At 55.6% G+C, this 13,358-nt stretch overlaps 1 protein-coding gene across 1 annotated transcript in view; it reads left to right on the top strand.

The window, feature by feature from the left end:
* Positions 1-3,185: 3,185 nt before the first annotated feature.
* E23 (ABC transporter G family member E23) overlaps positions 3,186-13,358 on the top strand; it is a 47,967-nt gene continuing 37,794 nt past the window's right edge. Inside the window, exon 1 of the mRNA XM_037229992.1 lies at positions 3,186-3,339. Within this exon, the coding sequence (XP_037085887.1) occupies positions 3,260-3,339 (80 nt within the window). The 5' untranslated portion in view covers positions 3,186-3,259. The remainder of the gene's footprint in view (positions 3,340-13,358) is intronic.

The following is a 13,358-nucleotide window of genomic DNA, read 5'->3' as shown; positions in this document are numbered from 1 at the left end:
TTCTCAGGCTCAGGATCTCGTGCGCATTCTGCCCAGGTCTGTGACCTAGCAATGCCCTAGTCAGGTCAATGGCATTATATTTTCCGATTAGCGTTCTCGGCTGCGCAGCCTCTGTCTGGCTCTCTGTGGGGCGGGTGGGTCGCTGACCTTGGTTCATGCACTGGCCGCGAGTGGTGCGTTCCCAGAAGGCCGGCGCGCACCGCTCGTGGACTTTCTGTGCTCCGTGACGCTTCTTTGAAGTCAATCGGCACAGTGAGCCTCTCGCGGACTGGCTCACCTTGAAAGGCTGACAAGTGAGCAGTGAACAGCCTCTAGCGGGCAGTGACCAGCGCTCACTGGCCAATGGCTAGCGCGGTGACCAGCGTTCAGTGGGCAGTGATCAGCGCAGTGGCAAGTGATTGGTGTCCGGCGGTCCGCGCAGTGGCCAGCGGGCTTGGCCCTGTCTCTGCGCAGGACAGCTTGGGTGGAAAGGCGTCTGGAGCCCAGTGTCCACCTCATTATGGCCCGACTCCTCCACCCCAGCACCGATCCCCAGACATGCTCTCAACGGCAGCGGCCCGTCCACTGCCAAAGCATGACGTCTTAGCTGGCTTTTTGCCAAGCTCGTATGGTATGTCCAGCCTCCAACACGACCACCTGACCCTGAACCATCATCGTCCGCCGCCTCTGTTGCCTGCAGAGCGCCAGTGGAAGCCATCTTTAGCCCGATAATGAGGCATAAACTTTGTTATGGACCGATTGCCGTGGTGTAACCATTTGCCAACGACAGCTTCATTCCCATTCGTCGCTTCATTTGATGTTCCTGCCTAATATACGTCCCAACAGTATGCTCCCATTTCTTGCCGCTAAACCGCGCTTCTCCGAGCCACGGACCGTTGTGTCCCCTCGGCTCCTGGGCTCATCCAGCCGTGAGAGTGCCGGCCCCCCGTCGTGCCTCCTCAGTTCGGGTGTGAGTGACGGGCTTGGGGCAGGATCATTGTCTCAGCCAGTCGGAGGTGCTCTCTGGCTGGCGAGCTGCCGCTTCGCCGGTACCCTTCGAGAGGCGAGGCATCAAACAAGTCAGGCCGCCCGGTCCCGCCTGTCAGCTGCAAGTACAGGCCGTGTCATCCCAAGCAGCTCCTCCTGTCAGCTGCGGGTACAGGCCGTGTCATCCCAAGCAGCTCCTCCTGTCAGCTGCGGGTACAGGCCGTGTCATCTCGAGCAGCTCCTTCTGTCAGCTGCGGGTACAGGCCGTGTCATCTCGAGCAGCTCCTCCTATCAGCTGCGAGTACAGGCCGTGTCATCTCACGCAGCTCCTCCTGTCAGCTGCGGGTGCAGGCCATGCCATCTCACGCAGCTCCTCCTGTCAGCTGCGGGTGCAGGCCGTGTCATCTCACGCAGCTCCTCCTGTCAGCTGCGGGTGCAGGCCATGTCATCTCACGCAGCTCCGTTATACCTGGACGGCGGGCGGCGGCGGCTGAGCAACGAGCGCTGCCGTCTGGTCAGCGGGACCCAGAGCGTCTCACCGACCTTCAGACCATGCCATCGCGCCCCTCAACATTGACCTTGGCATGCCCCGTCACTGCCGGCCCGGTGGGCATCGGAGGCGCGTAATCTGTCAGGAAGGCTCCGCTGAAGCCCGAGCCAACCATGGAGCGACACATTTTATAACGGCCGGTAATAATCACAAATGGGAGCCCGACCAGCCAGCCAGGTGATCGTTGTAACCTGGGAATCTGGGTGTGGTCGGAGGTCCTGAGTCATCACTGCTTCCTGGAGCTGAAAGTGAGCGTGAGGTAGTACTATAATACAACACGAAGTCAGCAGTGGTTAGCCTACGGCTGACTATGATCTTTTAAAACGAGCGACCGTCCAAAAGCCAGGACGAAGCCTCGCCACAAGAAGTCACCATAAGTGTTCTAGATGGATTTCGGGAGAGCAGCCTTCACTGGGCTGTTAGAGGTAACGATAGAGGAACACGGCGCACTTACACAGATGTCAGTTGACCTTGCAAAAGCCAAACCGACCTTAGTAATACCTTAGCATTAACCATCAGGCAGTGAATAGAAAGAACCGCAGCAAGGCTGAGCTTCCTCTGGCACTCCCGGCGGTGTTGGAACTCAGGGCAGGCACGGGGCAACCGCGGTTAGGTTTTCGCCATATAATTTAGTGTTCAGCTGGCCACTGATAATTGGCGAGGAAATTTGCGGTTTCTCTCATTAAAGCGACGGACGTCTCGAAATTAACCTGTCATGTGTTTCACATCTCACATGTTATCGCCATGGGTGATTATCATCCAATCCTATCTATACAAGACCACGTATCCGCCTATCATTCGGGTGCGTGCGGTTACCGCCCACGGTGGGAAGCGGGCGCCGCCAATGCCGGAGAAAGTCGTAGTTGTCTCGTGTCCTCGACCGTGAATGGCTGCCCCGATGTCCGGCTTTCAGACCGGTTTATCGGTTGAGCGGCGCCGCCTCAGCGCGGGATGGCCGTGTACGCAGCAGGCCCGTTAGGCACGACGCCGGGCGTCTGATGTACATCTCCTTAGGACCAGGCCAGTACTGCACAGCTTGTATCTCGTGACAGCAGTGTTCTGAAACAAAGCTGTCGCTGACAGATCTTGTGTTTTTCCTTCGGTTAAAAACCAGACGTTGTCATAAATTACTAACTAAAAAGTTACCTCTGGAATATGACGCAATGTTTATGGACGATTTTCTATTGCGTATATCTTTTATGGGATGGTGACAATGAAATACAGCGAAGATAACACCAGAAAGTAAATCGTGCGAGAACAGTACAGTGAGCGACGGCCTTTTGTTTTATAATCATAGCCTCCGAACGGGTGCTCCCAAACCACCCTGATGTGTCCCCAAGGTGCTGGGGGGTGTGCAGCGCCTACGGAACCCTGCCTGAAGTCGTCCTCCACCCGGGGTAGCAACTCTTGACCCCGTCCGTGCACGAGGCGGAGCTGCGCCTCCAGCCATCCCCGGCCCCGCCCCCGCCCCCTTGTCTCTGAACCGTGCGCCGGGAGCGGGCAGCGCGCCGGACTGTCGGAGGACGGTGTGTCTGGATGCGCAGACCGGGTCTCGATGCGAAGCTCCTCCCTCGGGTCGGGTCGCCGCCTGGACCGCCCTCTCTCAAGGTCGTCCGGCTGGGCCCCGGCCGGGCCCGGCCAGGCCGCCAGTGCCAGGCCGGAGCCCAGATCGGAGCGACGGTTGGGTGCGCGCGCCAGCAGCCGCCCGCCACGCCACGTGCCAGAGCCTCCGCTCGCCGCCAGATGGTGATGACTAAGCTGCTGCACGACCCGTTCGGGTCCTCCATCCTGCTGCCCCCTCTGAAGCAGAGTCTCCTGCCCAGGTCAGTCTTCCGCAGCTATCAGAGAACAGAGGCTCCTGGGATCGGAGGCCGCTTTTTGCTTTGTTGCAACGGACACACGTGTCCAGGTAGGGCGCTGTCAATTGTTGGAGCTCGTCCACATGATTTTCCACCGCTGGGGTCTTTTCTGGAAAGTGGGCTATGTACTGGGCCGCGGAGCTCGGGTGGCAGCACGCTCTGGCGGAGGACATGGGCTCTACATCCCTCGAAGCGAGGGTTTGTATCGGGACACCGTGGACCAAGGACTGTTACACGCTGAACTCGTAATAAACCACGCTGCTACCTTTTTGCCATTTTTATAATATATTTGAAGCGTGTCTGTGAAGCATCCCTGTTGAAGCTAGTAGTGACCGAAAGTCACGGTGATGCCGTTTTCGAAACGGGCTGTTCTGAAGAGATGCATCAAGAGAACCGCAGTTATGTCACGAAGGGACGTTGCATGCAACGCTCACATTGGCCCCGTCATCGTCCATAAAATCGGCGAGCGGAGCTTGCACACACGATGCTGCGCCGCATGGGGTAGCTGCGGCTGTTGCGACTTCTGTAACACGTTGCTGACTGAGAGGACGGCAGCGTGAGCCATTCAGGCTGGAGTATGGAAAGTGGCGCCAACCCAGCGGCATGGCGCCAACCCAGTGGCAGCATTTAACTCAGATCCACCGAGCATTTCTTCTAGCCCCTTCAGGGCTCAGTGTTTCCGTGCTGACTGCGGCAAATCGCCAAAGAAGGCCCTCAATAAGCGAAAAACAGATTGAGGACAAAAACAGACGCGCGACAGATGAGGACGTGTGAAAACATATGAAGACAACAAGGCGAATGCTTCAAAGCAAATGCTCCAAAGCAAATGCTCCAAAGCGATGATGGCCCGACGCTCCGAGTCGCGAATCGTTTTTTTTTTTTGCAGTTGGGCCGAATATACCTGCTCCGCTGGGCTTTAATACGCTTCATTTCTTTGTCCTTTGCCAGTACCTTTATAATGCGCAGCTTAGTGCCATATTTAAATGTCCAATGCTTATATGGTTAGTGCAGACAGCTTGAGCCAACGGATTTCGTGGAACTGGGATGACGTACCCGCCGACGTCTGTGTGTACCCGTCGACCAAGGTGAAATATGCACGTCCGGGAAGAGCTCTGGGCCGTGAGCTCTGAGCCATGATCTTTGAGCCATGAGCTCTGAGCCATGTGCTCTGAGTCATGAACCATGATCCATTAGCTCTGAGCCATAAGCTCTAAGACGTGAGCTCTTAGTCGTGAGCTACGAGCCATGACCTCTGAGCTGTGAGCTCCGAGCCATGAGCTTTGAGCCGTGAGCTTTGAGCCGTAAAGTCTGAGCAGTGAACTCTGAGCCATGAGCTCCGAGCCATGAGCTCCGAGCCATGAGCTCTGACCCGTCAGCTCTGAGCCACGAGCTCTGAGCCATGATGTCCACTGTGTAGTAAACCACGTAAGGCTTTGTCAGGAAAGATACACGAAAAAAGAAAAATGGCTGCGCACGACCACATGTTGTTCCACGTTCTCGATCACCTGTGCCATGCCCATTAGAGACATGAGTGATGTGATGAAGGTGGACTGCGTGTCCGGGGAACAACGATTGGAGCTGGTGGCAGTAACCTTTCTTTACGCGACTCAAAGGTGAAAAACTCAAGGATGGTTGGGAACGCGTGCCCTTCATATGATTTTGTGTCGCAATGTTGTACGCCATGCCAGAAATGCTGTGCGTCTGCGGCGCGCTAAAGTATTTCCTTTCAGTGAAAATCGGGTGACGACTCGGTAAAAATCAGCCGCAGCCATGTGGTTTTACATTTCTGGTCACTGCTTCAGCTCTGTAGCTTGTTATTCATGATTACGTGTATCACCTACACCATATTCGGTCAAAGATTATGTTCACACACTAAATGGCACAACACCAGGGCGTCGTTACACACCAGTCTCACTTCTCCGTTGAGAGGGAGTCGAAGGAGCGTAAACGGTCTGTCACCCGTCTCACCAGCATGTTTTGGCTGTGGAGCACAGCCGTCTGACCCGTCGAAATCCCCACACACAAACGCGGCGGCCATGATGCCGTGCGGAATCCCCGCCCACCAGCTCATGCGAGCAATGCACACGGAATGCACTGGTTTCTCAAGAATGCTGTTGCACCTCCCGGCACTATTTCACGATGCAGCAGCACGCTTTCCACGGTAGCCCACTCGCACGTGCAAGCCACGTGCTGTATTCTAGTAGGCCGCCCCGACCAGTGACACAATCTCGGTCAACCAGGCCACCTCTGCACACTGGTGATGTGCTCGGCTGGTGCTGGTGCCGGCGCCACGTGCCGGCCGAGCTCTCTTCTTTGTCCCCGGCCGGAGCCGGAGGGTCGCGCCAGCCACGCCAATCTTCGGACAGTAGTCACACCGGCCCTACCGATCGTTGCCTTCCGGACGAGGCGCCAGACGGCATCGTGGTGTTCCATCGATGCGCACGCCGCAATTGCAGGCGTGCTCCAGCCCCCCCCCCCCCCCCTCCCCCGGGTCTCTGGGCCACCTCCGCATAGTACTGCCTCCGTCCAGGTCCGCCAAATGACTTCCCACTCGCTAGTATGGTGATTAAAGGAGACGACAGATAATGTTACCGCTCCTGCAACGCCGGCGCCAGATTACCGAGCGGCCTTTGTGCCGCGACCGGTTCGCCGCCGCCTTAAAACCCTCCTGAAAAGGTGTGCCCCGAGTCATCCCCGGCCGGGCCCCGTCTTGCATGCGCTCGCAAAACAGTTTATGTCTGGCTGATGCTAAATAACGCAGCCTTTAAGCGCCGCGTGGTCCGCAAATATCGACGACCTCATACGTCTCAGCCTACCCCAGCTGAGACAATGCTCTGTACGGAGCACGGCTGTCCGCGCTGCACCGACTCGTCCTTCACCAGACGCACTTCAGCCTGTTTGCGACTCCTAACCAGATCAGCTCCGCATCGCCGACCTCGCGGTGTATCGTGCACGTGCTTGGCCGAGCTCGTTTAATCCGGAGGGCTGTGAGGCCGTGGAATGACGCCAGCCAACGTCACTTCCCGCCTCGTATGAAGGGGAGGGAGTGGGGTCAATGTCGTCAGGGTTGAAACTGCGCCTTAAGTTGGTGATCGTCAGAATTCCACTTCGTTCAGCACTGTGTCATGACAGCAGAACGCTTTGATGACATTTTATTTACGAAAAGGCTTTTCATCGCCAGCCTTTCATCGACAGTCTGTGGTGGGCGGTCTGTGCTGGGCAGTCTGTGCTGGGCAGTCTGTGCCAGACAGTCTGTGCCAGGCAGTCTGTGCTGGGCCGTCTGTGTCAAAAAATCTGCGCTGGACAGTTTGTGCCAGACTACCTGTGCCGGGAGTCCGTGGCAGACGGTCTGCTCTTGGCAGTCTGTGTGCAGTCTGTGCTGGACAGACTGCGCCAGGAGTCTGTGCCGGCGACTCCTTACCGGGGTGTCTGTGCCGGCGGTTCTCTCCCGGACAGTCTGTGCCGGCGACTCGCTCTCGGGGAGTCTGTGCCCGCGACTCTCTCCCGGAGAGTCTGTGCCCGCGACTCTCTCCCGGAGAGTCTGTGCCGGCGACTCTCTCTCCCGGAGAGTCTGTGCCCGCGACTTTCTCCCGGAGAGTCTGTGCCGGCCACTCTCTCCCGGAGAGTCTGTGCCGGCCACTCTCTCCTGGAGAGTCTGTGCCGGCCACTCTCTCTCGGAGAGTCTGTGCCGGCGGCTCTCTCTCGGAGAGTCTGTGCCGGCCACTCTCTCCTGGAGAGTCTGTGCCGGCCACTCTCTCTCGGAGAGTCTGTGCCGGCGGCTCTCTCCCGGAGAGTCTGTGCCGGCCGACTCTCTCTCGGAGAGTCTGTGCCGGCCACTCTCTCCCGGAGAGTCTGTGCCGGCCACTCTCTCCCGGAGAGTCTGTGCCGGCCACTCTCTCCCGGAGAGTCTGTGCCGGCGGCTCTCCCCGGGTAGTCCATGCCGGAGGGCCGGGTGCGCGGAGGTGCTTCCGGTGGCGGGTCTGCAGTCACCGGCGCCAGCCAGGGGTGGCCCGTAGGACGAGTGGCATCACTCGGAGCCGTACCGTGACGGCCGGCGGCCGGCCGTGAACGCGCAGCGCTGGCGTCGGCTGCTGTGGGGCCTTGCACGGCTCGTTTCGTATGCTCTCCGTCACGTCAGCTCTCAAGGTTGGCTGCACAGCCATTTTCCGCGCCTTGTAAACGGCGCCCGAGAAAACAAACAACTGGGATAATAGCCGTGCCTCAAGAACGGTGCTGTCCTTAGAGAGACGGGACTGTCACACATGCTGGCCATCTGCAGACACTTTTTCTCACGCCTTCGTTTGGTGATCGTGTCAATTTTTCTGTCGGTCTTGAACTAAATTATTCGATTAAGATCGTTAATTCTCGTTCTTGCCATTCATCACGCGGGAGTGCTTTTGCATTTCGGCCTTGCGCTATGCGCTCTCGGACTCTCCACTCTCTCCACCCTCTTTCTTTTGGCTTCTCTGCCGTTGACGATGGCACACTGCGATCGATGTCATCTGGCCCGATCCCAGAAACTTTTTGGTGAATTGCATTGCTGTTGTGGTGTTACTACGGTTGAAACCAAGTGAACGGGAACACTATATCACGGTAGGCCGTGGTGTGGTTACGTGTCCCGACTTTGTTTTTGAGTTGCATGTATGTTTTCTGTCAACTGTTTGTGCATTCTTCGTTTGTTGGTGCACGCATCAGCCCACACTCCCTTCTCAGCTTGCATCCGTCACATCCGGTCTGTTCGTCACATGCCAATGCAATGTCCAAACGACACCCAAAAGTACGGAGCTGTGTAGGGGTGCTGTCAATGGCCAGTGATACATATCAACCAGATGGTTTTCGGTGACGTCGCTGTGCGGACCAAAATTTACCTGCTCAGCAGGTTTTGTGCGCCTCGCCGGGGTGCGTTGCATGAAGCAATAATGCTGCTAAAAGGCTTACACCCACTAAACAAGCTTTTTCTTTTTAAGCTGTCATAGAACGGGTGAACAGTGCTGGCTCCAAAACGCAGCATTTGAACGATAGAAATCCCGCCCATCTGAAACATCGACGCTTTTGTGCTTCGCCTGATCTCGTGGCACTATGCATTACAGAGTAGCCATTCTAAGAATAGGTACGCCCAGGTAGCGTCTGGCCACGCTGCATGTGGGCTCGTGACACAGCTTCACCAATTATCGCAGCAACCGCAATAGCCCAGCAGGATTTTGCCGAATCGTTATGGTGCATTCCTTCACTGCGCTCTTAACTGCAGGCCAACTCGGCGCTCCACCTTCACTGCGCTCTTAACTGCAGGCCAACTCGGCGCTCCACCTTCACTGCGCTCTTAACTTAGGCCAACTCGGCGCTCCACCTTCACTGCGCTCTTAACTCCTGGCCAACTCGACGTTCCACCTTCGCTGCGCTCTTAACTGCAGGCGAACTCGGCGCTCCACCTTCACTGCGCTCTTAACTGCAGGCGAACTCGACGAACTCGGCCAACTCGACGCTCCACCTTCACTACGCTCTTAACTCCTGGCCAACTCGACGCTCCACCTTCACTGCGCTCTTAACTCAGGCCAACTCGGCGCTCCACCTTCACTGCGCTCTTAAGTCCTGGCCAACTCGACGCTCCACCTTCACTGCGCTCTTAACTCAGGCCAACTCGACGCTCCACCTTCAATGCGCTCTTAACTCAGGCCAACTCGGCGCTCCACCTTCGCTGCGCTCTTAACTGCAGGCGAACTCGGCGCTCCACCTTCGCCACACTCGCCGGCATGTCGGTCTGGGTTCTTCACCTCCTCAGGGCTGAAGCAGGCAGGCGACGCCTTAGTACAGCGCTGCTACTGTCAAGTTCGCTGCCTGCTCGCTAGAATCGCACGTTTCGGTGGGTTTTTACCATGTGTACTGAGGGGCATTTTAGGCCTTTAAGGGACCTGTATGCGTTTGCGTATGCGTGTGCGTGTGGGTATGTGTGTGCGCGTGCTTGTGCGTGCGCTAAATATGTGAACGTACCTTTGAATGTGTTACTATGCCTTGGAATGTCATGCATATGTTATTGTGTGCTCTTGATTGTGTGCTGCAACGTCGCAACGTGTTTATTGTCAATGCGTAGGCATTCGCAGTGTAGAGATGAATTTGTGGCAAAAAAGGTGCATGGCGAATCCAGAGTGCATGCCACACATCTTCTCCCGTTTAACACAATAATATTGTTGGTAGAACGGCTTTTCAACGCATTATAGAGCGCTCAGTGGCAAAGCCGTGCTTCTCATTGCGATCAAAACAGCTTCCATTTGGGCGTCGTTGCCGTCATGAGCTTCCGACGCCTGAGCAATAAGTTGTCAGTGTATTTGATGGAATAGGCCTGCCATGCTTGCGTCTCCGTTTGTTGGAACCGACAACCGAGTTGTAAACGTGGCAGTTTGCTTTGCGGCTAATTTCTATTTGTCGTCATGCCTTGCACCTATGCTTAGATACTCGCCTGAACCTTCCATCTGTCATGACATTAATGTTTTAAGATGCCGTGCCTATGTCGTGTATTGCACACACACACGCACGCACGCACGCACGCACGCACGCACGCACGCACGCACACACACACACATATACACACATACACACACACACACACACACACACACACACACACACACACACACACACACACACACACACACACACACACACACACACACACACACACACACACATACACACACACATATACATATATGTTTGTGTGTTTGTGCGTGTGTGTGTGTGTGTGTGTGTGTGTGTGTGTGTGTGTGTGTCGTGTACGTATGACGGAACGATTGGGCGTAAAACAAACAGAGTAATATGTGGTGCTCATTGTAATGCGTGTGAAGGTGCATGTTAAATGGGAAGACAGGGAGAGTTGATACACCCGTCCGGCAACCTATTTATCAACCATCGGGGCAGAAAGAGCTTCGTTGAGCTGTCTCCCATCCATCCACCTAAACTCAGTGGACCACTCGATTAATGGCGTAAATGTTGAATTGGAGTGGGCGTGGAACAAATTTATGATATATACGAGGCTCAGATAGAAAATGTGAATAAGTATGTTAGAAACGGCTCACATTCAAGGATAATTCAACATAAAAACCAAAAAAATGTACAAACTGTGTCAAAGAAGTTGCCTTGGAGGGAGCCATCCCACAAAGAATGCACACGCGTCAATTATTGACATTGCGATAGGACGTGAAAAGAGCGGTCGCCCAGACTGAAGCAGGGTCAAGAAAAACGAAACATCTCATGGCAGAGTGCTGGTAGTCGACTAACCGGACAAAGCAGAATGAATACATGGCGTCGTTATGTATACAACGTAACTGTGGGCCTCCTGAAAATTGCAAACGACAATGTGCACCCCTTGTTTAGTAACGCCGGCGTGCGGTCCACCACACCGCTAATTATTCTCTCTATGTCTTCATCAGACCCGTCCTACCCTGTACAGCCCATCAAACTTTTACCAAAGCAGGAGCCCATCACATGGTCCTCGGAGCGGGAATCCCTCCCATCTGCCCTGGAGCGGAGGCGCGACAGGCCTTGCTCAGAGCAGGGCCCGGCCAGCCCCGGACGAAGGCCTCTGGGGAGCCCATCAGGCCTCCCTACAGTGGGAGCTCGTGTTATTACGTCACGCAGCAGCGGTCACCCTGGCCGTGAAAAGCCCGTTCGCCGGCCAGAATAACCGGTTGCTTGTCGCGGTCCGCCTGGTAACCGGTGAACCCCTCGACTGAGATGAACAGGCCGGTCCGCTGACACATCCGCCGACACCGCACCGTCATCGGAGCACACAGAGGTCCGCGCTGGCGTGTGTTCCGCGCGGCGCGGCGCGGCGCGACACGACAATCTAGCGGCTGTCGCCCGACTGAGCACATGCTGCGCCACAGCCGCGCGGCTCACTGCGGCGACGTGCGACGCAGTGCAACACGACGATCTAGAGGCTGTTGCACTGCTAAGCATGGCTGCTGCGTCACAGCCACAGGCCAGACAGACACCATTGCCGCTGGTGTTTCTTCCTTTGATGCAGCGATTGGATGTATAAACACCCGCGGGGGCACTCGGCAGCTGTATGATTGACAGTGAGAAGTATGGCATATATGCATGGTACAATGTCCGTAGAGTGGTCAGAAGAGGACTACGCTCTTTAGCTTGCCAATGCTGACAAAATCCGAAATACCAATGGAGATGTTTACTCGGTATCCATGACGACCGGCCGTGTGACTGGCACCGGCCGGTCGGGCGGCAGTCGCGTCGAGCCGCGTCGGACCGCACTGAGTCGCGTCGGACCGCACTGAGTCGCGTCGAGCCGCGTCGGACCGCACTGAGTCGCGTCGGACCGCACTGAGTCGCGTCGAGCCGCGTCGGACCGCACTGAGTCGCGTCGAGCCGCGTCGGACCGCACTGAGTCGCGTCGGACCGCACTGAGTTGCGTCGAGCCGCGTCGGACCGCGCTGAGTCGCGCGTCGGACCGCGCTGAGTCGCGTCGAGTCGCGTCGGACCGCGCTGAGTCGCGTCGAGCCGCGTCGGACCGCACTGAGTCGCGTCGAGCCGCGTCGAACCGCGCTGAGCCGCGCGTCGGACCGCGCTGAGTCGCGTCGAGTCGCGTCGGACCGCGCTGAGTCGCGTCGAGTCGCGTCGGACCGCGCTGGGTCGCGTCGAGCCGCGTCGGACCGCAGCTGAGTCACGTTGAGCCGCACCCCGTGCGCCGCGCCGTGTGAAGCAACGTGGTGTCGGAGCGGTACTATTATCGCCGGCGGGTTCAGACCTTCAACGTCGTGCTGACAATCTCAGCTTGTCTTTCGTGACGCATGCAGCAATTCCGAGAGCTTTTAATCCGGATCAATCGGGAGTTTCAGGACCCGGTTCTGTTTCCTAGAAGTTTTTGCTGCTACTGACTTGTCTTTTTGCTACGTTTTTATTGCTTTCAGTATTGACTAGGGGCTGTTTCACGTAATTCATCCTGAAAAATGCAGCCCCTCCTTCCAAAAAGTGTGGTGATTATCCCCAGGGATTAGTCTTTCATGACGTATGGAATAATTCAGAGAGATGTGAACCAGACACAGTCCAGAATTCCAGGACACAGCCTTGTGTCCTGGAAGTATTTGCTACGACCGTCATTTGTTTGTCTTTTGGCGGTGCTTTGAATTCTTTCGAGACTCCATAGCGCTTGTTCGATGTCATTTGCCCTGGCAATGGCCCCTGTTGGTTAGTGAGCTTTCGTTTTAAATATGCTAGTGCATATTCATACATATAGCCACGACCATTGCACCAACTGGACATTCCTGGAAGTTGCGTGGTGCGAAGTATTGTGTTGTTACCAATATAAATATTGGTAACAGCTCAATGATGATACTTTTCCCCTTTTGGGGCATGCAGAGTAAGCAGTGCTGTAGACCGTTTACTACGGTTTCCTAAACGTGGCCTGACACAGGTCCTTTCTGTCCTTAAGAAGAAACAGCGTGGTGATCGTAAATTAAGTGAGTAATAATGTTTAACAGGACTGTTCGCGACGCGTACCGCTAAGCCGAAAAACAATCTTCATTGTAGTTTGTTCAAGTGGGGCCCATCTACCTCTGAAAAGCTTGTGGTTAAGTAACTGGGCGCGCTGTCATTGGTGGGCTGCGTATTTTATTCAATATCGTCTCTTTTTCCTCAGACCAGTAGCATATCTCTTGTTCCCTGTACAAGGGTCGTTTCACTATCTCTGAAACGGTTCTTCGCCACGTAAGTCCGAAAGCGATCCAAAGAAATGCTGATCAACCCACATTGCTAAAATGCAAACGAGATAATTCGATGCGATCCTTTACGCAAAGTAGGAAAAGTACGGAAACTAGCAATTTTAGTTATTACTACACGACCACAGCGATCTGCATCTTGAGGCGACGTGAACGCTGACGTCATTGCTTGCATTCCTGCCGATTATTGGCACAATTTTGAGTGGGTCAAGCCAAAAAATTGAGACCTCATTGTTGGTGAGCACATGGCTTGCA

The sequence above is a fragment of the Pollicipes pollicipes genome, unplaced genomic scaffold (genome assembly GCF_011947565.3).
Source record: "Pollicipes pollicipes isolate AB1234 unplaced genomic scaffold, Ppol_2.1 Scaffold_6138;HRSCAF=7277_pilon_pilon_pilon, whole genome shotgun sequence".
Taxonomy (NCBI): domain Eukaryota; kingdom Metazoa; phylum Arthropoda; class Thecostraca; order Pollicipedomorpha; family Pollicipedidae; genus Pollicipes; species Pollicipes pollicipes.
This window is presented reverse-complemented; position numbering and strand designations above follow the sequence as displayed.